The 25,206-nt window shown below is 41.7% G+C and overlaps 1 protein-coding gene across 6 annotated transcripts in view; it reads left to right on the top strand.

Annotated features, from left to right (window-relative positions):
* Positions 1-24,944, top strand: part of DTD1 (D-aminoacyl-tRNA deacylase 1) — a 29,527-nt gene extending 4,583 nt beyond the window's left edge. The window contains exons 3-7 of one of the 6 annotated variants that reach the window (XM_051615901.1): positions 381-616; positions 11,144-11,241; positions 15,955-16,071; positions 22,353-22,529; positions 24,348-24,447. In XM_051615901.1, the coding sequence (XP_051471861.1) occupies positions 381-616; positions 11,144-11,241; positions 15,955-16,071; positions 22,353-22,508 (607 nt within the window). In that variant the 3' untranslated portion in view covers positions 22,509-22,529; positions 24,348-24,447. Of the gene's footprint in view, positions 1-380; positions 617-11,143; positions 11,242-13,169; positions 13,275-15,954; positions 16,072-22,352; positions 22,530-24,347 lie in introns of those variants that run through there. The other 5 variants (XM_051615903.1, XM_051615904.1, XM_051615906.1 and 2 more) reach the window with 5 other exon arrangements.
* Positions 24,945-25,206: the final 262 nt, after the last annotated feature.

The raw sequence follows: 25,206 nt of genomic DNA, 5'->3' as shown, positions 1-25,206 counted from the left end.
ATTAGACTATTAACATGTTAAATAATGTTGGTGACACATAAAATCAGACAGCAGAGAGTGAGCTGTCTTACTTCCTATGCCATCCTTATGTCACCTTGTAACTTGCAGATTTTCTGTCCTGATCTCATGCTCTGTAAAATTATGATGTTAATTACTGGTCTGTCAATGTTACATATGTGTGTAAGGGCTTTCTTGGTTATGGCTCTCCTTAATGTGAGAAGATTCTCATGGTTTAGGAAGGAAGGGACAAAGAGCTATCTCATTACGTAGAGGCAGAATGAATATGCATCTATCTTCCTTTTATCCTTTGTGATAGGTGTTATCTTCTACCTGTTGATCCTACATGGTACAATTTAGGAGTTACTGTTTTCTTCTCATAGGGTTCGAAAGATCTTGAACTTGAGAGTATTTGAAGATGAAAGTGGGAAGCACTGGTCCAAGAGCGTGATGGATAAACAGTATGAAGTGTTGTGTGTGAGCCAATTTACTCTCCAGTGCATCCTGAAAGGAAACAAGCCAGACTACCACATGGCAATGCCCACAGAGCAGGCAGAGTGTTTTTATAACAACTTCCTAGAGCAGCTAAGAAAAGCCTACAAACCAGAGCTTATTAAAGGTAAGGACAAAAGGTTGGTAAGGTTCTTGATGTGACCTGTGAAACTTGTTTCTGTGTGCTCTTACCTGATGGTGATTTTCTTTACTCTGCAATTTTCTGTCTGCATGGCAGAGGAGCTGTCTTTACATGGCAGTAGATGGGGAAATATTATGGTGTTTTCATGAACAGCCTAGCACGGTGATCACTCTCAGTCTTCCTCTAGTCAAGCTGTTTCCTGGTGTTCCTCTGGAATAGTCTGACATATAGCCGCTCTTGTATTATATTGGATATGCAACATGAACAATGACTGACAATATAATCCAGAGAGGCTGCAGCCATGAGAACAAGCTCTGGGGTCAGGGTCCTTCAAAGGCTGGATGTTTTGTGCTGTGTAGCTAGGTTAACCCGGAAGGACCATTTTTTCTGAGTTTTGTGGTTAGTTAGGCTCGAAGGCATTATCAGTGTGTGATGGACAGCACAGCTCTGTCACTTTAGTTTCACATTCTGTTAAGTGGTAATGATGACAGTGGGAGGTGTAATATGCTGCTTGAGAACAGCATTTGATTTAAACTATATTTTCTCAACTCTACGCAATGGTTTTCTCTTTACCAGAAAATGTCTGGCTTCCATTGGCCTTAATGCTTTCTCCACCCTTAATCTTTTCCGTTTGCTCTTCTGTTTTGCTTTATGGCCGTTTTCATAGTTAAATTTGTTTTTTTGATACACAGAAGGCAAGTGTCTAGAAAAACTTAAATTAGCAACCTTACTTTTCTTATGAGCAAAAAAAGGAGAAAAGGCAGAAAACTGGTAGCTGGGAAAAGATTTAGAGGCTAATCTCTGTATTAACTGTAGATGAAGGTAATTATTCCAGTGCTCTCCAAGGAGGCACAGTGAAGTGCTCACATACAATGTCCGTCCTGTGTCAGCTTTTCAGTAGCTTGTTATGTTCTTCCAGTCATTTGTTGATGATAAGGAAAGCATTTCTGATACTCCTTCACTGCACCCTTTTCGGTCTGTAACATAGAAAACTTCTAATGAATTCAGAGTATCTTTATCTTTGTTGAGTTATGACTAAGTTAGGACCCATTCCTGTGCCTCTGAAACTGGTAAGAGAGCTTCCTGGGAAGTCAATGGGAGTACGATTTGTTCTGGTTAAGACTATTGAATTGGACCCTTATGTCCTTGTAAACTAAAAGCAAACATGGACTTTCTTCTTGCACTTAAATGAGGTGTGGAAAAATTAATAGATCTCTGTATATCTAACATCTTTATCCTTGGACTTTGGAAAATTACCTATGTCTGAAATGCTTTCAATCAGTTTATATTTTGACAGCTTTTTAAAATTCTCTTTTCAGTGAACACCTGAAATGAATAGCTACTGTTGTTAAGTGCCCATATTTTGACACTTATTTGCCAGTGCTTCCTGTGTTTTTTGTGTTCATGCTTGAAACTTAGATTTAGAAACCCAAGAGTGACTGCCTGTGCTATTGTGGCAGGTAACATGCATCTGAAACTGCTAGCATCACTGGGAACACTTGTTTATGATTTTGCTTTCTTTTTAGTCTGTGCCAGTCTGTTAGACTCTTATAATAGAAGTTTCTATTGTGTCAATTCCTTTGCCAGTGTGTTTTTTTGTTTGTTTGCTTGTTATATCTTTTGGGGTTTTTTTATACAAAGTTTCTGAAGCTTGGCAGTTTCACAGATAGTAGACTAAGTCCTGTGGTTGCATCACCAGAGTTTGCAGTTTCACTGAGCTGGTTTAGAACACAGAGCCTTTACACGTTGGCAGGTTGTATGTGAGCCGGACTGCTTGAGTGTAAGTCTAACCTTGCGAAATTGTAATACCTGGACTGTGATTTAGTGTGGTGTGCAAACATACAGAATTCTGCTCTGAAAATATCCTAAGGAAATCAGAACCTGACTTGCTCGGGCATACTGTCCTACGTGCTACTGTATTGCAAAGGATGATGGGAAGACCCTGGGAAGGAGCACTGATGAATGAGCTGCTTTACTATTAAAATAGACTTAGTGTACCAGCATGAGGCTTTACCTTCTGTCTTGAAAATCTGTACTCCTGTATTTGCCCTACACATATTCACACACACCATTGTAGTTATTGAGTGATAAGAGTTTGATTCTCTGTATTGCCATAAATGCTCTTCCCTTTGTTCTTACAAATTGCTTAATACATTTTGGAAAAATAACTTAAAGTGGAATTTATGTAGCCGAATCAAAGACAGATCAATAAATGTCTTGCCATATTGCCTAACAGACTTGTGTTTTCTAGTCCCTATATTTTTTTAATAGACTAATTCAGCTGTTGGAAGTTGGGCTATTACACATGCCACTGTTGATTAATTCCCTTTGTGAGTGTTGTCACTGGAATAGTGCTCATCTGATCTGGAGCAAGAGTACCTGCCTGAAGTGAATTAGGAATAACTTTCCAAGTAGACAGCCTTAGAAGTAACTTCTGAATAGAACCAGTGTGAAGTTTCTGGGTCATGAGGCTTGAGATATGTAAAAAAATATTCTGAAATAAATTATATCTCATTTTCAAGTCCTTAAGTCTCAGATGTGGCTTGTCTGTCTCATCTCAGATAAAGATCTTTGCCTCTGAGGAAGGCATGCATGCCAGCTTCTAAGGGTAAAGAAATTCAAAGAGATGAGTGTCCAGCAGAATAAATTTGTCACATTAACTATACTTGTAGATACCACTATAGAGACCGGGCGGTAGCGGCACCAGCAGCGGTGAGAGCTGTTCGTTTTGATTACCGAGAGAGTTTTGAGACGAGGCCGGGCTTCCCGGAGACTGTGAAGCCGGGGCAGGGCTGGGAGACGCGAGACTGAGCAGGAATCCTGTGAGGAACCGGAAGGCTGACGTCGCAGGGCGTGTCTGAGAACCGCGGCAAAATGTAAAAGCGGCCTCTCGGCAGCTCCTTAGGGCAGCGGCAGCAGCAGCGCCCATCGCAGAGAGCGGCCCGAGCCAGCTGGAGTGGGTCGGCGCAAGCCATTTAGTGTGGGTGTGCGCGATTGCACGCAAGGAGCAGCAAACGGCGGTTGCTTTCTTTTAGCTAGACAGACAAACATGGTCACAACACGACCAAAAGCCACAGTGAGAAACAATGTGGGAACCCGGACTGAGCTTTCGTGCAGACATGCAGCTGTACAGGTCTGGGGCTGCAGCGAATGCCTGAGCCTGGCACTTGTACTGGAGGGAGCCAGTGACACCGCTGGTGTGTGGTGTGTGCAAGTAAATGATCTGCTCAGGCCGGTGGTTGAACTGAGGGAGGAGGTAGAAAGGTTAAGGAGCATCAGAGAATGTGAAAGCGAAATAGATTGGTGGAGCCACACCCTAAGGCAAGGGCAGAAGGAAGAAGTTCTTGAACAAGTGATGGATCCCCTCCCCTTCTATCATCAGACAGAAGGAGTGAACTCACGGGGCAGGGAGGGAGGTCCATCCTCAAGAGGCAAGTGAAAACTGTCACAGCCCCCCTGCCTCTCCCAGTTGCCCTTGAAAAATAGGTATGAGGCTGGTTTTTCAGGTTGGCAGTGATGAAATTGTTACAAGGAGTCCAGGGGCAATGAAGAGAGACTTCAGGGCCCTGGGACGGCTGGTTAGGGGGTCTGGAGCGCAAGTGGTGTTTGTCTCCATACCTGTTGCAAGAAGGGATGAAGAGATAAACAGGAGGAGTCTGCAGATCATTGCATGGGTACATGACTGGTGCCATAGGCAGGGCTTTAGGTTTTTTGATCACGGGCTGCTATACGAGACACCTGGCCTGCTGGTGGCAGGTGGGATGCACCTGTCCCAGAAGGGCAAAAGGCTTTTGGGGCAAGAGTTAGCAGGGCTCATTGACAGAGCTTTAAACTAGATATGAAGCGGGAAGGAGAGATAATTGGGCCTGTTAGGGACAAGTCCAAGAGAAACATGCCAGGGCCTGAAGGATGCTGGACTAGGGAGGATTGTCACTCTGTCACTCTGTTGTTTCATTGAGAGAAAGGATTGTTGTTTAGAAATCATGGAAGCACCTGAGAAGGGTCTGGTAGGAAATGGAGCCCACAGTGAAAAAAAGGTGTTGGAATCATTAGCTCATCTGAAGTGCTTCTATACCAATGCACACAGTATGAGCAACGAACAGGGGGAGCTTGAAGCCATAATACACCAGGAAAACTATGACATAGTGGCTTTCACAGAAATGTGGTGGGATGCATCACATGTCTGGAGTGCCACAATCGATGGCTACAAGCTCTTCAGGAGGGCTAGAAAGGGAAGGAGAGGGGGTGGAGTGGCCCTGTATGTTAGAGAATGCTAGAAGAGCTTGGAAATCAAGTAGAGTCATGATGAGGTTGAGAGTGTTTGGATCAGGTTAAGGGCCAATAAAGCTGATGTCGCTGTGGGAGTCTGCTATAAACCTCCCAACCAAAGCAGTGAGGTGGATGAAGCTTTCTATAAGCAGTTGGGAGAAATCTCCCAGTCACTTGCTGTTGTTCTTGTGAGGGACTTTAACCTCCCAGACATCTGCTGGGAATACAACACAGCAGAGAGGGAACATTCCGAGAGGTTCCTGGAATGTGTGGAAGATGACTTCCTCACACAGCTGATAAGTGAGCTGACCAGGGAGGGTGCACTTCTGGACCTGCTTCTGGTGAACAGGGGAGATCTTGTGGCAGAAGTAAAAGTTGGAGGCTGTCTCAGGCACAGTGATCATGAGATGATTGAGTTTTTGATCCTAGGAGAAACAAGGAGAGGGGTTAGTAAAACTGCCGCCTTAGACTTCCAGATGGCAAACTTTGACCTGCTCAGGAGACTGACAAAATCCCTTGGGAGGCTGCCTTGAAGGATAAAGGAGTCCAGGAAGGCTGGATCTACTTCAAGAAAGAAGTTCTAAAGGCACAGGAGCAGGCTGTCCCCATGTGCTGAAAAAACAGTAAGCGGGGTAGGAGACCAGCCTGTCTAAATAGGGACCTTTGACTGGACCTTAAGAACAAAGGGAGAGTCTATGACCTTTGGAAGAGGGGACAGGTCACTCATGAAGTCTATAAAGATGAAGTGAACCTATGCAGGGTGAAAGTTAGGAGAGCCAAAGCACAGGTAGAGCTCAAAGTAGCTACAGCTGCTAGGGATAATAAAAAATGTTTCTATATTAGCAGCAAAAGGAGGATTAGGGAAAATCTCCATCCGTTTTTGGATGCAAAGGGAATCTTAGTAACAAAGGATGAGGAAAAGGCTGAGGTGCTCAACACCTACTTTGCTTCAGTCTTTAGCAGTGGAAGTAGCTGTTCCATGGATATACAGCCACATGAGTTAGGAGACAGGGAGGAAGTGCAGAATGAGGTCATCACAATTAAAGATGAAGTTATCAGAGACCTACTACACCACTCAGATGCACACAAGTCTGTGCGACTGGATGGGCTACATCCAAGGGAGCTGAAAGAGTTGGCAGACGTGATCGCCAAGCCACTTTCCGTTATTTACCTGAAGTCCTGGCTAACTGGGGAGGTCCCAATGGACTGGAGGGTAGCAAATGTAACACCCAGCTATAAGAAAGGCAGAAAGGAGGATCTGGGAAACTATAGACCTGTCAGTCTGACCTCGCTACCAGACAGATAGAGGATAACCAGGGGATCAGGCCCAGTCATCATGGGTTTATGAAGGGTAGGTCCTGTCTGATGAACCTGATCTCCTTTTATAACCTGATGACCCGGCTATTGGACGAGGGAAAGGCTGTGGATATTGTCTATCTGGACCTCCAAAAAGCATTTCACATGGTTCCCTATCGAACTCTCATAAAAAAACTGGCTGCTCATGGCCTGGATGAGCATACGATCTGTTGGATCAAGCACTGGCTGAAGAGTTCGGCCCAAAGAGTGGTGGTCAGTGGAGTCAAATCCAGCTGGTAGATGTGGTTTATCTTGATTTCAGTAAAGCATTTGGCACTGTCTCCCAAGGATGTTCCCACAGCATCCTTGTAGGTAAACTGAGGAAGTGTGGTCTTGATGGTCAGGTAGTGAGGTGGATCATGAACTGGTTGAAAGGAAGAAGTCAGAGAGTTGTGGTCAATAGGACAGAATCTAGTTGGAGGTCTGTGACTAGTGGAGTCCCTCAGGGGTCAGTACTGGGACCGGTACTATTCAGTATTTTCGTTAATAATCTGGATGAGGGAGCAGAGTGTGCCCTCAGCAGGTTTGCTTATGACACAAAACTGGGAGGAGTGGTTGACACAAAAGAAGGCTGTGCTACCATTCAGCAAGACCTAGACAGGCTGGAGAGTTGGGCGGGGAGAAACTTGATGAAACTCAACAAGGACAAGTATAGAGTCTTGCATCTGGGGAAGACCAACCCCATGTACCAGTACAGGTTGTGGCTGACCTGCTGGAGAGCAGTGTAGGAGAAAGGGACCTGTAGTTCCTGGTGGACAGGAGGATGACCATGAGCCAGCAATGTGCCCTTGTAGCCAAGAAGGCCAATGGCATCCTGGGGTGTATTAGAAAGGGTGTGGTTAGTAGGTCAAGGGAGGTTCTCCTCCCCCTCTGTTCTGCCTTGGTGAGGCCACATCTGAAATACTGTGTCCAGTTCTGGGTCCCTCAGTCCAAGGACAGGGAACTGCTTGAAGGAGTCCAGTGCAGAGCCACAAAGATGATTATGGGAGTGAAACATCTCCCTTATGAGGAAAGGCTGAGGGAGCGGGATCTCTTTAGCTTGGAGGAGACTGAGGGGTGACCTCATCAATGTTTAAAAATATGTTAAGGGTGAGTGTCTGGAGGACACAGCCAGGCTTTTTTTCAGTGATGTCCAGTGATAGGACAAGGGGCAGTGGGTGCAAACTGGAGCATAGGAGGTTCCATGTAAAACATGAGGAAAACTGCTTTCCTGTGAGAGTGACAGAGCACTGGAACAGGCTGCCAAGAAAGGTTGTGGAGTCTCCTTCGCTGGAGACATTCAGAACTCACCTGGACGCGTTCCTGTGTGATGTACTTTAGGTGATCCTGCTCTGTCAGGGGGTTTGGACTAGATGATCTTTCGAGGTCCCTTCCAGCCCCTAAGATTCTGTGATTCTAGGAGCAGCAGCTCAAGTACTGTCTACTTGATCTTCCTCAAGAAGCAGTATAACAGCTTTGTAAGCGTGTCAATAGATCCTTCCCTCATTGTCTGCATGAAGGTATAGAGTTGTTTTATTCTGCTTGTCAGGTGCAGAAACTGTTTCTGTGCAGGAAACAATTGCATGGGATTTGTTCTATTCTCTTAAAACTTTATGGTAGCTAGACTTCAGGTGTACGCATACAGCTAACTGAAAGCAGCAAGTCTTCTTCAAGCTTTTGTTTTTCAATGGAGCGTTATTTATAGGCATCTCTGAAAATGTGCATCTACGTGATTCACCAGTGAAGCCATAAGCTACAGATTTCGGGAAAAAACTGCTTGGGTTTTCTCTGCTGCATGGGTGGAAAGGGTCTGAAAACTGCTGGAAAATTATAATCCACTAGGTTTTTGATAGCTCTGACATAATTTCTCAGTGGGACCTTTTACATGTTCCAGGCTCCTGCAAATGTATAAAATGAAAACAGGTCTTTTAGATATTTTTTTTTACTTGTTTTGTGATACTTTTGTATTATAAATTTTCTGTTCCTTCCTGAAATACTGACAGTTTCATCATATCTCTGTTTACCCAATCAAGTCAGCTGCATCTTTCTAAAGTAGTAACTGTTGATGTGGCAGCCATGTGCAATCTGCCATTCTTTGATGCCACTGTAGCCTCAGTTGTCCTTTCCCTCCAGAGAGTACTGAGTCTACAGTGGAGCTGTCAGATGGAAAGTTGTTTTCACGCCTGCTGTAGTAGTTCTTCTTAGGTTATGCAATGCAAAACTGGTCTTCACACACTCAAAGGAGCACAGAGGCAGGCAGGGGAACACATTCTCAGAGGATCCCTGTTCGCGTCCTTCCCAGGACTGTTCTGGGGAACCTTCAGTCCTGTGGTCCTGTTGTGATGCCCATCCTGGGGAGTCAACGGTAGTGGCTCTCTGGAGCACCTTTGAGTCTGTGTTGGGTCACTGCCTAGGGATATGGGAGCAATTCAGGGTTGCTCAAGACTTACGAGATGTTTAGGTGAGAAAGCAAAGGCAGGGAAAAGGGGTGGATCTAGGTGTTTTCAGGAGGAACAAACATGGGAAAAGAAGGGGATATGGTTACAGAAAGGGCCAGCCACATGTAAGCAATGGCTCATCAGTATGCTTGTGGCCATGCCCTGCACCTGATCTGCTTTGTCTTCTTAATAAATTCCATTTATAACTATTTCCCTGGGTGAGGGACCCACTGTTATGTGTACGTGTGTGAATGGGGTACTGAGTGCAGCAACTGGAGTAGGACCAGGGGTCCAAGGCCTGTTTCTGCAAGTGAGGGTGAATGCGCAAAAACACAGCAGCATGAGCTGACAAGGAGCTGCAATGGTCAGAGCAGAGTCCGGGTTTGTGTCTCTGAGGTTGAGAACAGAGGAGGAACTGGCTCTTGGAGGAACTGTAGGAATCCTGGCCAGTTGCTGGGCAGACTGGATGAGACCTATATGTGTGTGTCTCTAAGGGTAAGACAGAAGGGGAGACAGCAAACTGCCAGAGAGCAGAAGGGAGATGTGTGTGTGCACGTGTGTGTGCACGTGTGTGTGAGGCGGTCTTTACCAACAGCTGGAGCAGGGCTGCAGGCCTCAGGAACTTCTGTTTCTTGGTGCCAGCATCTGGGCAGGCCAAAATCCATGGGCAGCTACTGGGCAGACTTGAGTGTCGAAGCCCACCTGCTGGAAAGGTCCACATCATAGATATGTACATACTTCCCACTAATGGACTTCAATCCTGATCAGCTAGTGAGGGGTTCAAGGTGATATTGTAAGTGTTATTTGTGTTCATGTGAGTGGTGAATGTTTCTGTGTTGGTATCTGTACAGCTGGCTGTATGTGTGTAGGATACATGTGTTTGTGCATGCATGTCTACTGGGAATACATGCTCAGCCTTGCTACTATTTGGACCTGAGGCTGTGCAGCTGGCGTCTCTGTTGCTGTGACTCTTCAGTGATCAGTCCAAGAAACTTTTGCTTGGCTGCTAGACCATTGTCAGCACTCTCATGCAGCACTGTGGTTTGCCAGAGCTTGTATCTGTAGCTCATGGGATGCCTTATGGCACACAGTCTTTGGGTTGTGATATGACCCGTATGTGTTGGACAGGCCTGAACATGTCTTTTCTTCTTCCTTTTTCTTTTAAGCAAATACCAGACTTCTCTCTGACTTACCTTCCAGAGCAATTTGTCTGAAGTAACATATTAATGAAGACTCAGGACAGTTTGGTTTGACCTCTCTCCAGTCAGGGACATCACATGTTGCCATGGAAAACTGCTGTGTAGCTATACAATGTCTCATGTAAACATTCCCAGTGAGTGGATGCTCCACTGAAGTTTGAGCCTATGGCTTTCAGTATGTTCTTGCTCACTGTTCGAGATAGCAGTTTTGGTTGTGTTGCTGAGCATGCTTCAGGCCTGCCTTCCCAGTAAATGAGACTGTTCTAGTCTTTGGATAACCGCTCTCTGCTTGCTGCAGTACATCTTTTATTTCTTCCATGCATTTGTATTGGTATAGTTTTATATGTTGTTGCTTTTGCTACAGGAAGGTCTAGAAAGGTGTGTGCAGGACAGAAGAGGATATGTGGAAGTGAGTAGTCCTGTAGGATCAGCCAGGGTTTGAGTGAAGTTGAGGAGTATAAAGATGGACTGGGAAAAATGGAGCAATGAAGTTTGCTCATAGAAAAATGAGATGTAAGAAGACAGCATACAAAGAGATGGCTTTTGTAGACTATACAGGATAAAAATATCATGGGTCTGTTGTGATGGAAACTTCTCAAATGCATACAGAAAATGTGGTCTGTGCCTCAGGCGTTGTGCTAATAAATGCCATTGATGACAAATGACACAGACATTCTGTATTTCAGAAGTGTATTCTATGAAATAGGCAGGGTTAAGGAAGAAGATACTGTCTTTTTTTCCACCGTTTTTGCCAAACTCTGTCAAATAATGGCCTATATTGCAAGCAAGAATGTAGAAATTTTTGTAGCAGATTGGGACTGAGCTGTGCACCAGTGTCCCCTGCTCTAGAGTATTCAATATCAAATGCTTCAGAGTAGTCTTCAGGTGTTTTTATCTTTTGCTTATATAAAAGAATTCTTCAAAACATCAACTGGTTAGCTGGACTAGATCCCCAGGCTTAGCTGTTGCATCCTTCAGAATTTAATCTCCTGCCTGTGAGAACTATCCTGCCTACCGTGAATTGTGAGCGCTTGGATTGTTTTGTGGATGTTTCTGTACTTAGCTGCATATTTATCATCTTTGAACATCAGACCACATCGCTGGATGCAGATAGAGTAGTTTTTTTACTTAGTAGCTTTCTGCAGTTCATTAGTTGGCTGTCCTTTTATGTACTTTTTTTGTGTGTGTGTTTAGATTGACATTTTAAAACATTTTGGTATGTGTTATCCTTCCAAGAGCCCTCAACACTTGTTAACCTCTTCCACTTTTAGATGGCAAGTTTGGTGCCTACATGCAGGTCCACATCCAGAATGATGGTCCTGTAACAATAGAACTGGAGTCTCCGGCTGCCACTGTCGACCCTAAACAGGTAAGCGAGCCAGAAAATCTGTCTGGGAAGGATGGATATCCAGGCTGTGTCACCTCTGTGGATTTGTGGCATTCTTTTTATGAAGCAGTATAGCTTTCCTTAGGCATGAAGACCTTTTGCTTCCTGTGCAGCCTCTTGCCTGTTGATAGCTGCCTGATGTCCTGGTAAAGGTCATGCATGTGTGATGCAGAACAGCATTTTTACAATTTATTCTTGCTCTTCATTAAAGCTGCTGTTTAATCATGTCTCATTAATTATGTTTTTAATGTGTCTTGTCTCCCCTTTTTAAAAAAGAAGTTTCTTGACATTTAGGAATTTTGGCATGTGGGTAGCTGGATGGAGCTGAGGAGCTGCCTCTTTGTCAGAAACAAGAGAACAACAAATTTGTCCTGAATTTAAGTCTGGAGCAGAGAGGAGAGTTAGCTCTGCTGAGCAACAGCTGAAAAGCAAATGTAGTGATGAGGTTTTCTTGTTCTCTAAACACAACAGTGACCAGCTTTTCCAGGCTGAAAGAGAAGGGGGAGAGATTGTTATTACCAGCTATGCTTCAGCAAGGCCACACCAACCCTATTTGTGTAACATTTCATTTAACCTGTTCTACTCTACTCTACTCTACTCTACTCTACTCTACTCTACTCTACTCTACTCTTAACTATTTCTATCTGCAGTTTATTCCGTGTACAGTCATCCTACCAAATTACTTGACTAGTTAACCAGCAAGGTAAAATCACTTAGCTTCTGGAGTCTGTCCTTAAGCTGCTATCTGACCATCACTCTTCTGAATAAAAATCAGACATGGGTTTTTCAGCCAGTCATGTATGCTTATACCTGCTCTTTTAAAGCCTGCTTATAGTTTGGTGGTAACTGCAGTGCTACTTGTAGCTGTAATTGGTGGGAACTGTGCATCTCCTAGGAATTCTGCATATCTCAAAATATCATACTAAGAATATTTGGAGCCTACTGGGAAAAGAGCATGGGAAAGACTGAAGAAACATCTTTTGTTGCCTTAAGTGGCTAAAGTTTGGAGTTTGTTTTGTTTTACCTCCAAATTCTGTTCTGTATCCTTTTGTGATATTGTAGCCCCTGAAGGAAATAAATCTGGTGCTGGTCTTTCTTTCTGTACCTTCATAGCTTTAATACAAAGCATTTTCAGCCTAAACCGTGCATAATTAGCAACAGCAGTAGCTCTGTCTTTGGACTGAGAAATTATTGTAGATGGTAGCATTCACACCCCTGCTTGGAGGAATTGAACTGCTAACTGATTTGCTTGTGAAACAGAATCTGCAAAAAGCTGGATGTCAGAGAAACCAAGTGCTTTGATATCCCCTTTGAACCGTTCATCAGCCCTCAATAGAGTTCTAGCTCACTGTTTTCATGTGCCATATTTATGAATTCTTAGGGGTGAGATTTTGTTTCGGTGCTTTTAGCGGTATTGACCCTCTGCTTTTGCCACTCCAGCTTTTTGTGAAATAGGAAACTACATGTTCCCTTCATGCCACTGAGCAACGGCAATGTTTGCTCTGTGCTCTTACTCCATGCTCTTGCATGGATGTGTCTCAGGTGCAGGTGGCCATATCCTTTGTATAGCTGCATTTATTATAACCTGCAGTTGAGGGCATCAGTGGCAGGATGGATGGCAGCACTGTGTCCTGCTGCCTGTGACTATGAGATGGAGCCCCATGATGTCTTGGTCTCTAGGCCATACCTGGTGACCAGTGTTTTTTGCTCAAACAGTCTAGTGGGAGTAATTGGTGTAAGGGTAGGCAGAAAGATGGCATGGAGCAGTTTTTGACTGAAATGGAGAGCAGTGGGAGAGGAGCTTTTCCACGTGCTATCCTGTGTGTGGGTGTAAAATAACCCAAGAATCAGCAGGGGTTGCTGGATTTTGCATTACTATCTCTTTCGTGATTAATGTTTGCTTGTTTAAGGCTTTTTCCCTCATAGTTGCCTGCTTTTCGTATCTGGAAACACCTTCCTGGTGGCCATAACATAGGCTGAAGACTGTGAAGCATGCTGGTTTTCAACTTTTTCTGGTATGATTTCCATCTTAATGTGAATGATTCTGCTTCAGTCTTGCCTGCTGATTGCCTTCCTTTCCTCCTTGAACCTCATTTTCCATCAGCAGAGATGAGGCTTCTGATGCTGGGTGTGCTTAGAGCACTGTCATTTATTCTAAGATAAGATTACACCAAGTATATTCTTACTAGAGTTGGTGCCTGGACCCTTTGAAAAGGAGGACAGACAGAGTCCTTCTGTGGGTTGAGTGGGTTCTGGACAGTCCTTATAGGAGAATAAGAGTAATGTTTGCCTTCCTTCTGCAATGTGTTGTCCACACACATTTCATTAGCCACCCAGCTTCTTGCAAAGCCTGATGTGGGGGATTGTTGTTTGTCACAGAAATGGAGGAGCTCTTACCATGGCACAGACACCGATGAAGCAGTCCAGCTGTGGGTGTTCTGGATTAAAAAAGAACTGAATCTATACCATCTTTCAAATAATCCAGTTTTGGAAACTGTTACTGGGTGTCTTTTTCTGCTGATATTGGGACCTTAATGCACACTGTTCAAGGCACTGCTGTTTCTGACAGTCTTAAGCATCCTTTCCTGATATCATTTGACATGTATGCCATCATCTGTCACCCATCATACGAGACATGGGATGAGGAAGAACGAATTTAAATTTGTCATTCTCTTCTCTCTTTCCTGCCTGTTATTTTTATTTTTTGCTGTCATACAGTTTCTTGATTTGCTTGTAGCATGTGAACTATGTCTTAGAGATGGTGTGTTTTTTATCTTTTTGCTTTCTGCCTTACAAAGAAGAGATAAATAAAGCATCCTGCAGTGTTAAATGGGATGTTAACAGAAAATGATTATACAAATAATTGCTGATTAACGGCTCTTTTATATCATTGGATGTGACAGCAAAATACGTCTTTTTTCAGTCTGTGGTAATTGGTAGTCTGAGCTTTATAATTCCTTAGCAATGTAATTAGTGAATTTGTGCCTAATTAGTTGTGGGAGGCGACGGGAGAGATGCAAACGACCATGATGAGTGATCAGCAAGTCTCGTTTATTGACTCCAATCAGGCAGTATTTATACTCTCAATAATGAAGCTCATACATAGTGCAAAGCTAAGCTCACCATTGGCTAACTATTAATGTTAACCACGCCTTTGATTACATTATTGTAGTTAGTGTTCCCAGGCTAGCTTTCTCACTCTCAAGTCCAAGTTCCCTCTACCATATCTTGTTATTGTATAGCAGTTTTTGTGCTCAAGGACATGCTGTCCTGGTTTCTTGCAAAACTCCCTTTTCTCAGCTCTTACAATTAACCAGCTGTATCATGTTTACGTGACCTTTCTCACGCAGCCAGTCTTCTGCAAGACTCTCCACAATTAGTAAATGAGTTCCTTGTCCTAGAGAGGTCTAAATAAATCACTTACAGAATTAATAAAAAAAAGAATTAAAAAGTATCCTCCTCATACAACAAATATGTATGTGTGTATATATATAAAATATATATGTGCATATATATTTCTGTCATTCAAAAGAATATCCCAGCTGTTTGTGAAACCCTAGTTTCCTAGCAGAGGATGCTACTACATTTCAGTAGCAAATTAATTGAAAGTATGAAGTAAATCAGAAGATTTTTACACCAGCAGTAGTTAGTGATGGGTGGGCCTTTTCTGAAGACTTGTAATTTTTTGGTATTTGGACATGTGAAAGGAATAATAGGAAAAGAAGTAATGAGATGGCATTTAGTTGAGCTCTTAAAACACCTTTTTGGCAAGTCTGATGTACAAGAAGTTTTGCTGGAAAGGCAAAATAAAGCCACAGATTAGAAAAATAATAAGAAATATGAAAACAGAAAGACATAAAATGAGAGACAGTAAATATAGGCATGCAATCATTCTCTTCTGAGTTCAAGAATAGCGACAACATTTCCTGCATGGTGTTTTGAGAGTGAGGGTAGATCAAGCATTTCCCTTCACTCTTGGCTATCATGCAGGAAAAAAAAAAAAAAGAAAAAAAGAAAGGAGTTTTCCTAGTGTTCTAGTACAAATCATAAGCATTCTAGTTTCCAGCCTTAACCAGTTAAGCAACTTGGGATAATTTATTTTGAATTTCCATGCATCCATTTGGAGAATTACAGAGGTCAGTGCTGAGAGTGTAGCAAATTTCTGTGCTGTCTTGATGAAGTTTGTTGTGATGGTTGCTGAAGTTAGGTTAGAAATGCCCTGAATGCTTTTTATGTTTATATCCTGGTTTCTGGAAGGTTAGGGAGATGTTATTTTAATTTTTTTGTAGGTGTCCTGGTTTGAGCCAGGGTGAAGCAAGTTTGTAGCTAGTAGAAGTAGCCAGTCCAAAGTGTGGTAAGAAGAGCTTTCAGAGGGTGCCTGGGGAGGTGACAACTCAAAAAAAGCCCCTTGAACTTTGAAAGCATTGTGGATAATTCTGAAATTCTCTGCTGAATGTGGAGAAATCCCAAATCTAGTATTTTAATTTTTCTATCACTTTTCAGTTAGAACATTTGGAGATAATGTAGCTGAAGGTATTTTCAGTTCCCCAAGTATGGTGTTGTTTCAGCTTGCACTTTCATTTGAGGGAGAGGTGGGGATTGTCTTGGAATTGTGTGATCAGTAGCACAGTCTTGACACAGCCAAAGTAAAATCTCACTGTTATGAGAAATAAACTACAGTCCTCTCCTTGGCAGAAGGACTGTAGAAGAAATGTCAACTGCCCTGGTGAGACCTCAGCTGGAGTGCTGCATCCAGCTCTGGAGCCCCCAACACAAGAAGAACATGGACCTGTTGGAATGTGTCCAGAGAAGGCAAGGAAAATTATTGAAGGGCTGAAGCACCTCTCTTATGAAGACAGGCTGAGGGAGTTGGGGTTGTTCCGTCTGAAGAAGACTCCAGGGGGACCTTACAATGACTTTCCGATGTTTTCTAGATGTTGTGTTACCAACTTTGATGTTTCTCTTCTTCCAGCTGCACTTTATGAGCTTACTTTGAATAAACAAATCCAAAATCTGTGAGTTAATTTTCTTAGACTGAGAGTTTTGGTGTGGATAGTGAACCAAAGGGAGCTCAAGACGTTACATATATCACTGGTGATAAAAAGAGGCTGAAGAAAGTGAATGGGAAGGCGTGCAGCTGATAAACTGTTTGGCTAGGTAATTTTTCCAAGACCCTTGGCACTGAGTTGGACCAGGCTAGCTGATGAAGGGCTGGAAACACTTTCCTTGCCTCAGGCTTTAGACCCATATAGTGTAACTTGATTATGTGCTGCTCACATTTCTTCTAGGAGCAAAATGAAGTATGTCATTCCTTGCATGAGCTGCTCATTGGCCAGGAGGATTGTGTCCTCTTCTCAAAGAGAAAAAAGCTCCTAATAACACTGTGGTCGTAAGTCTAAGGTATAGAGGAAAGGAAAAGGAAAAAAGTTAGATGATGTGCCATCTCCTTACAGATTGTGAAGACTAGCCTTTCTTCTCTCATGACCTTTCCACTGATTTATTTTTGCAGTAGACCTCTGATAATAAATTAATCTAATTTGCTTAGTGGTATTAGTATTAAATTGCTAGATTTGTAATGCCCTACAGCAGTTTGAAGGTTTGGTCTCTTCCTGACATGTAACCTGTCCTTGAAGTTGTTGTGATTCTTTTTTAATTTTTTTTTTTAATATATTTTTTTAGATTTGAAATGTTAGCATCTTGGCACACTAGTTCTGAAATTTTTGCAGATCTTGTTTTGGTTTGAGGTTTCAGAAACATGAATGCTGCCACTGATTTTCTGGCAGACTGCTAACAAAATAATTCTCTTGGTGCTACTCACTTCTTCCTGGGTATTGCAAAAGGAAAAGCTGTCTCTAGAGCAGCAATCAACCTCTGTGTACACACTGATCACAGAGAAAAAATAAAACAAAAGATATGTTTTTTTATTCAGGAAGATAGAACTTCAAGGAAGGCTGACATTAAGACACTTCTGAATGTGGGAAATTAACTTCAGCAAAGCAACCTGGAGAATTATTAGTATTTTCAAGTGGTGGAATTGGTGTGCCAATTTGCTGGTATATTTTTGTTATGGCAAATTAATTGCAAAACTGATGTGACATAGTATTAGAGCTGACACAATCGCAGACATTTCTGCTTTGGTGAAACCTTTTACTTTGCGGTCTAGCTTTCCACTGTAATTATTCAAATTTTGGAATTTCATGTCTATGATTTACTATTAAATTGCATCAGTTTAGGATTTGTCAAAGAAGCTGTCAACCCAAAGGTAAATTTTGACCTTTTCCAAAACTGTTACTCTTTATGTTGTTCAGTTTGTTGTGGACAAAACAACGTCCACATAGTTTGAGAATATTAGTTCATTGGTAGTGTGTCAGTGTTGTAAAACATCTGTATTACAATGGGAGAAAAGTTGCATTCTGTGGACTGAGGATTCTTGCATTTTTGCGCATGGCTGCAGGGAAGGTGGTTCTAAATACTTGAGATATTTCAAGACTTTTCTGACTTCTTTCATGCTTCAGAAATTCAGCAGTTGACCAAGATCAGGTCCTCAAACTCAGATTTCAACTTTTGGCAAGGGGCCATGAATGGCAGCCACCTGGTTTGTGAGTTTTGGTTCTGGCCAAAGTTGTAACACAAAGTGATTCCAGGATACTGTGGCTTGACATAAAAGGATTGACTTGTACAGGTTTACATTATTTTTCATGTGAGTTTTCAGACTTAGTTACTCCTGTTATGCCTATAGTTAAGACTGTCCTACTGGATTGAGTGGCACTGATTCTTATCCTGTGCACAACTTTTTACCTATATGCAGCATGTCACAGCTCAACATGCAGCATATCTGGTCTTGTATTATAAATGTCAAGCCTTTTAGTGCTTGTGCAGATGTAACTGCTACATGCTGCTGACCAGCCCAGCATTACATCTTAGGCAGACACAGTATGTTTGCCACAAGACAAAGTACTGCTTCTGTTGTAAGATGCCCACACTTTGAATGCTTAGGAGTCTCTTCCAAGATGTCCCAGAAAAGTAAGAATTTTGGTTCATAGATGTACAGCTGAGTTAGACACTTTCTGTACAGATACACCATCTTCACATCTAGCCAGCAAACACATAAAGCAGGAGCCACAAACAGCTCATGATATTTCTGCAGATAAGATCATGAGTATGGAACACATTCTGTGCTTGTAAGGGAAGCATTAAAGGTATGTTTCATTGAACCAGACTTGTGTCTGAAGTTTTAATCACTGTAATACCAAAAAGTTAACTGTTGTAAACTTTTTTCAGCTCCCTGGTAGGTCTTTTATGGTGGAGCATACTCCTATAATACATCCTTTTGAATTACTTAAGCACCTTATAAGCCAGCAATGAAAATAGTTAAGATGTGTACTTCCTTTGTTTCCTGTGTAATAGCAAAGAGACTATATATTGTGTACAAAGAAACTAATTTTAATCTATGTGTCTGATCTTTGGTTCGTAGACTAATCATGGTGTATGCACAGATTGGAGAGCGTGCATGTGTATGTTTATGGCCATAGGTACACACCAAATATATATCTGTTTGAGTTTGGATGGATGAAAGAGTTAAAAAAAATATTTTTGCCTTTTATTTGTTATAGTTAAAAAAAATAATCCTGTTCTTATGCAACAGAAATAAATACAGTTTATCAAATTACCCTCTCATCTTATCTAAATGAACATTTTATGAATTGTTTTTTGAGCTTGGTGAATACCGCTGTCAGATCATGGCAACCTGGGAGTTGTTCTAAATATTCCAAAGTTATTCCTGCTCCTGTTTTTTTTCTTCATTAGAAGTGTTGGCCTGTGAGGAAGAGATGTAGTTGAATAGTCATGAGTAGATCTTTGGGTCTGCTGCAGAGCCAAGTGTGAAGATGGATCTGGTTTTATCTCTGTGTATCTGCTGGTTTGTTTCCCTCTGCACTATATTGTTCTCAAACTAATTCCTTACAGAACTAGGTAACTTATGAGGTTCTTTGTGGTAAGCACACAGAACATTGGAGACCATATGTTGCATACTGTACTCCAGGATATGATGTACTCCTGTACATCAGACTATATGTACACATCTATATGTATTTATAAAACTATATATTACTATCTATACTTCAAAAGTCTTAGTGACCATGCTATTTGTCCTCAAGACCCTGTTGGAAAATGGCCAGTATGGGCATGTTTGAAATAGTGATATGACATGCTATCATATATTAAGCCATTTCTGCCTCTATATGTAAATTATATATGAACAAATGTACAGAATGGATGTGGATTCTATATTGCAAAACACAGGTTTCTCAATGTGAATACACTACTGTTTTTCATGCTTTGAAAATTCAGGGTTAGCTTTATTTGGTTAGCTCGCAGTCTTCTCAAAGGTGACTCAATTTAAACTATCAATGTCATGTGTCTTAGCCAGTAGTAAGGTACACTAGTTGGAGAAGACGGGATATCATGTCATTCAGTAATCACATTATTTACTGAAATGGTGAAGTTTCATGGAGTTACAAGTTACAGAACAATGAGGTAATGGAAAATATTTTTCTGCATCATTCTTGTTGAAAAAGTCACTTCTAGGAGCCTTGATGCTGCAGTTAAAGAAAGGGGTACAGGTTGCAACAGCTGTTTATAGGTTTGTTGCAGCAGTTTGGCTTGGCATTGGGGGTACTCGTGTTGGGGGGTTCTTTACAATTACTGACTGCTAGATTGAGGGCCAGTGAAGTTATGAATATACACTACCCTCTCACATAGTTATTTAAATAGGTATGAAAGTATATTTTGAAACCTAGGTGCTGTGTTTTTAGGTCCCTGCAACCTGTAGCTAAGGTAGTGTGCCTGACCTCCTCTGGTACATTTATGTACTATGAAGATCATTGAAAGCTAATTCTGATTTCAGCAGCTAGATGACCGCAATACCATTTTCAAAAATACTATCCAACTGCATACAGACCACGGGTGTACCACGAACTACAGTTGAGTACCTTTAGTACTAGGGATGCACAAATTTTTGTTTCCCTTCTTGCGGATGCACTCACTTTCTTGATTACCTTTAATGTTCATGTGTTGTGTAAATGGGCTTGTTGGCAGATGAGTAACATGCATGTTGTCAGATACCAGAGTTGAAATACTGCCTGTATCATGCTCAATACGTTTGTTACATTGATGCACATGACTTGAGGACTGGATTCTGCTAAACAGAGAGATACATCACACTCTCTCATTTCACATAGCAAAAATAAACTTTTCAGTTTTGAAATAGCTAGCTATCACGGTATGACTCAGGATCGACAATTGAACCAGCAACAATAATGCTCTCGATCCCCTCCCCTTCCTACCCAGGTAGGGAAGGAGAGAGAGAATTAAGAGACTTTCCATATTGAAAACTAAACTAGGCAGCTTTCATTACATACTAATGATAAAAGAAAATATGTACAATTATATACAAATGTGCTCAGGAATGTACAAAACCCTATTGCCTCCCCCAACCCCCAGCAACTCCCACAGCATCTCCTGAGCTGTGAGCAGTCCCAAAATGTCCCAGAGCGCTGTTGGAGAGAGTAACAGAGCAGACAGGAGCTGAGGGGAGAGTTAAAAATGCACAAGCCTGGAGGTCAGCAGTGATGGACAGATAAGAGTTCTCCCTGGATGCTGACCATGGACAGAAGAGAAGGGAAGAAGAAGCAGGAAGGAAGTTGACTTCCATGATGCCTGACCTTACACCAAGTTTACGTAGATATATGGAATGCAATACTTTGGTCAGTTTTGCTGTCCATCTAGTCCACTACTCCCTACAGGAGGGTTACAGATAGGACTCTTCTGTTCCTGCAGCATTTGAGGTCACAGTTTCAACAAGTAGAGCAAAGTGACCTTGAAGTCCTGGCAGTACCATAAACATTCCAGTGTTATCAGTCCATTAGCTGGAAAACTTGCTGCTAGTTAAAAGAGCTTTCTAAAGGAAAAAAAAAAAAATCAGTAAAAGAAAATGGCTTCATCCTGGCTTAAACCAGGTCACCAGCTAAGAATATTCTGCCTTAGGCTGAAAGCCTGTGTGTGCACCTGTTCAGTGGGGGTGTAGATGTGGGATAAGGTACAAGGGGATGCTGTACATCCTCCCAAGGCTCTGCAGTCTGTGCTCTTAGCTCTTACTGACTTGGAGCTCAGATTTACTTCTCTATATGCATCTTCCATGAGCCTATCTAATTCATAATCAACACACATAATCTAGCTTATTTTATTCTATGAAGATTTCACCTCAGATCTTCTGGCCATTAAATTATGATTTATGAATAGTATGCTTTCTCTAGGGGAAACTGTGATAGCAGAGAATACCAGTATATTACAGAAATTATCCAAATGAATAAACAGCACAAATTGTGCTTCAGATAGCTATCAAAACTTGCTGCAGCCTGTATCTCTGAAAAACGGGAAATATATGTAGAAGTGACAGCTATGTGCAACTTGATTTGACTCTTAGTAGCATTGAAAGAATTTCAGTTGAGAGGTGACAAGGCAGTGTTAGCTGATGGATTTGTTCAAGCTGATTTGAAATGGTTGTTCTATATCCTATGTGATGCTAAGGCTCATATATCTCTTTCTCTGGATAAATAACAAAATATATTTATTCTTGTGTGCTGGATGTCCAAACCTGGCATATATCTGTTGTGAGCACCGTTGAAGCTACAAAACTGCTACTCAAGACCCAAAACAGAAGAGGAGTTTGGTGGAATCCATCTCCCCTTTTTGGTCCTTGGGTTTTATTGTTTACCATGTTTGCAGATTGATTTGGGTGGTGAAGGACATCTGGAAAGCAGAGGGTAGTCGTTTGACTATGAGCACATCTTTTCTATACTCAGGAAGTCATCATGTTAGTGTATGAAGATAATTCACTGTCTTCTCCACATTTCTGAAAACCTAAAACTTTATTATTTTTTTTCCTTTTCTATTTTATCAGTATATGTAATAGTGTTCTGAATCAGAGTTTCAAATTTTATATAAATGCTCACATTTACAATTTTTTAGAAATAGTCTTCTGAAAATATTTTATTCCATGAAGTGTTTTCTCACTCTCCTTGCTTTGCAATTAGATGACCAAACTTGAAAAACAGCAACAAAGAAAAGAGAAGACCAGAACCAAGGTGCCCTCTGAGTCAAGTAGAGAAAGAAATGCTCCCCGTAACAAGGATGACCCCAGTGCAAGCAGTGGAGCAGAAGGAGATGTGTCTTCAGAAAGAGAGCCTTAGCTCATCCAAAGCAGGTCTCAGGTTTGGCTTTTCCACTTCTCCATAAAGCTGTGTCCCCCTGCCCGGCAGTCTCTAACCCTGGGTGCTTTACTGAAGCAGTACATGCAGCATTAGAAGTGCTGAAAGGTGAAATTCTGGTAACTTCTGGTGGGAAACCTGTGCTTCTATCTGCATTCTGCACATTAGAATGTAGAACTGAATGAAAACTTCCCAGCTATGTGCTAGGCTGGAGGTGTGTATCTGTGAGTCTGGCCCAGTACAACTGTTTCCAGGTTGACCTCAGGAAATCTAAAATTTTGGCCTTATAACACAGCAGTGACTTAACTCAAAATCCTACTTTGTATTCTTCAGAGCAGAGATATATGGCAGAGTTTCTCTCTGCCTTTACCTAGCAGGCAGGTCACTCTGGAACAGCCTACACCATTTGTAATACCTAAATAACACAGTCCACAGCAGTGGAAATGAGAAACATTTCAGAAGTTGGAGACAGACCAGAACTCCAACTTAGGATCATGGTTCCTACTCCTCCCTCCTCAGTTTGTTCTTTCCCTGGAGGACTTGAGATCAGGCTATTTCATATACCTTCATTATCTAATGAGAATGTAAGGCCAGTCAGTGAGAACTAGACTTGCTGCTTGAATTCAGAATCAGATCTAGGATTTCCTCTCCTTCATTCAGGCAGTTGAGCTGCAGGACATGCCTGGACATGAATGAATGGAATTAGACTGAATATAGACCTGAATCCTTTGTCGTGGATTATTTATATATGTAGATATATATTTATCATACTCTTCCAGTCAGTTTTAAGACTTCAGGACACAGCTTTAATTGCCTTCCTTCCCCTTCCCCCCCACTCCCTCTGGCTGCAAAGCTACATTCCTGATTTTGAACTTTCAAACATGTCTAAGTTCTCAAGAATATGTTATTTCCTTCATCTGCACAGTGAAGTCTTGAGCTGGCTATGAAGTTTAATTTGTAACAGTTTTGCAGAGTTAAGATCTAACTTTTCTCTTGTTTTGGCATCCTAGTGTTCAGACTGGCTTATGATTTCTGCAATTCAGTATCATGCTTTGCTCAGGAAATGTGGGGTTTTTTAATCCATTAATTTTCCTGGTGGTCAGACATTGGAGGATGTTTTGTTTTATAAAAGTTTACATGATCAGTGTGTTACTAATAAAAATGATTTTGTGTAAGGCATTAAATAGATTTCTGGAAATATCTTAATTTGGTTTGGATCGACCTGGAACTGGAAAATAGATCAAAGAGGCTTTCAAGTCCACAGGCTTTTTTTTGCTGGCCTCATGGAGAGAAGCTTCAAGACTGGTGTGAAATAGTTCTGTTCATTAGTTGGCTTGCAGTCAAAAGTGTGTTGTCATGTATGATAATAAAACAGCTGAAATCACATGAGTTCTGCTCTCTTCAGCTTTATGCTCTGTTCACCTTCCTGTTTTAATGTTGGAGATGAGCAGGCACATTGGGAAGCAGAACATGTTCTTAGAAAATAAAGTGGGACTGTACTATTTCTCATAAACTTGACCTTGCAGCTGTGCTACAGGGATACAAGATTTCCCCTCACCTGTTTCTGGATTATGTGTTGAAATAAGAACATTTTAGAGAACAGGAGTTTGCAGGCCTTCTAGAGTGCTTTGGTCAGTCTGACTTTTCCATTAGCATTTAAGATTTTAGAGAGCTGAACGTTTCTAAAATATGATATCCTGATAACCTAGCATTAATTTTCATGCTGTGACAATAAGTAAAGATAATTTTCTCTATGGGATTTGAAGGAATCATACTCTATTTCTACTCCCAGTAATATTCCTGTTTGTTTGCCTTCCACAGTTTCTCATACAAAAGCTGCACTGGATTTTTGAAGAGACCAGACATTCAACTCAGCACCAGTCTTCAGTGACTTTGGAAAAGAATGGAAAACAGAACTGAGATTTTAGAAACCTGTACCATTCTGTATTGAAACAACCAAAGCGATGTTATCAGATTCAGCTGTTGATGTGTAGTATCAATAGTAAAAAGGACTAGTAACATTTTTGTGTATGTGTTTTCACATGACTGCTGAATAAGGGGTCACTGTAGGCATATTGTAGCAGAACATTCACTATCAGTACATAAGCTCCATTTAAAAAATAAATCAGGGTTTTTCCTTAGACTTGAATTCTGAAAATTATCCATGCAGGCTTGCATTTTGATTCTCACTCTTATGGTGTCATTTGCCACCTGTTTCCATGGCAGCATGTAGATCTGTGCTGTGTATGTTTTGGTATATTGTTCAGCTGTAACACCAGGTTAGGCAGTCCAGTATTTCTGCATGGATTAAGTTATTAAAAGGAAAGATCAGCTGCTAGTTGTTTATCACGTGGAATACATCTGTCTTGTAAACTTTTTTAAGAACAGAAAAGACTTTATTAAACAAATTATACTAGCTGAGTGCCTGTTGGTGTTTGTGTGTTGCATGCACTCAGATATAGCCATGTCTGTACCACTGTGAGTGACACAGAGGCAGACTAATAAGCCAAGAAACGCCAACTAATGTAACCTCTCCTTTGCAAACTTGGAAGTCATCTTGCTGTCCTGAAATCTTTGCTCTTTCCAATACATCTAAGTCCTTTAGGTACTTTATGGTGGCTACCAACATGCAGCTGCAGCAGCTGCTCCACATACTGCTTCATTTGCCTGCTGACTTTTC

Source organism: Apus apus, chromosome 3 (assembly GCF_020740795.1).
Source record: "Apus apus isolate bApuApu2 chromosome 3, bApuApu2.pri.cur, whole genome shotgun sequence".
Lineage (NCBI taxonomy): Eukaryota > Metazoa > Chordata > Aves > Apodiformes > Apodidae > Apus > Apus apus.
Note: the sequence above shows the minus strand (reverse complement) of the source record. Positions and strands in the feature narration are given on the sequence as shown.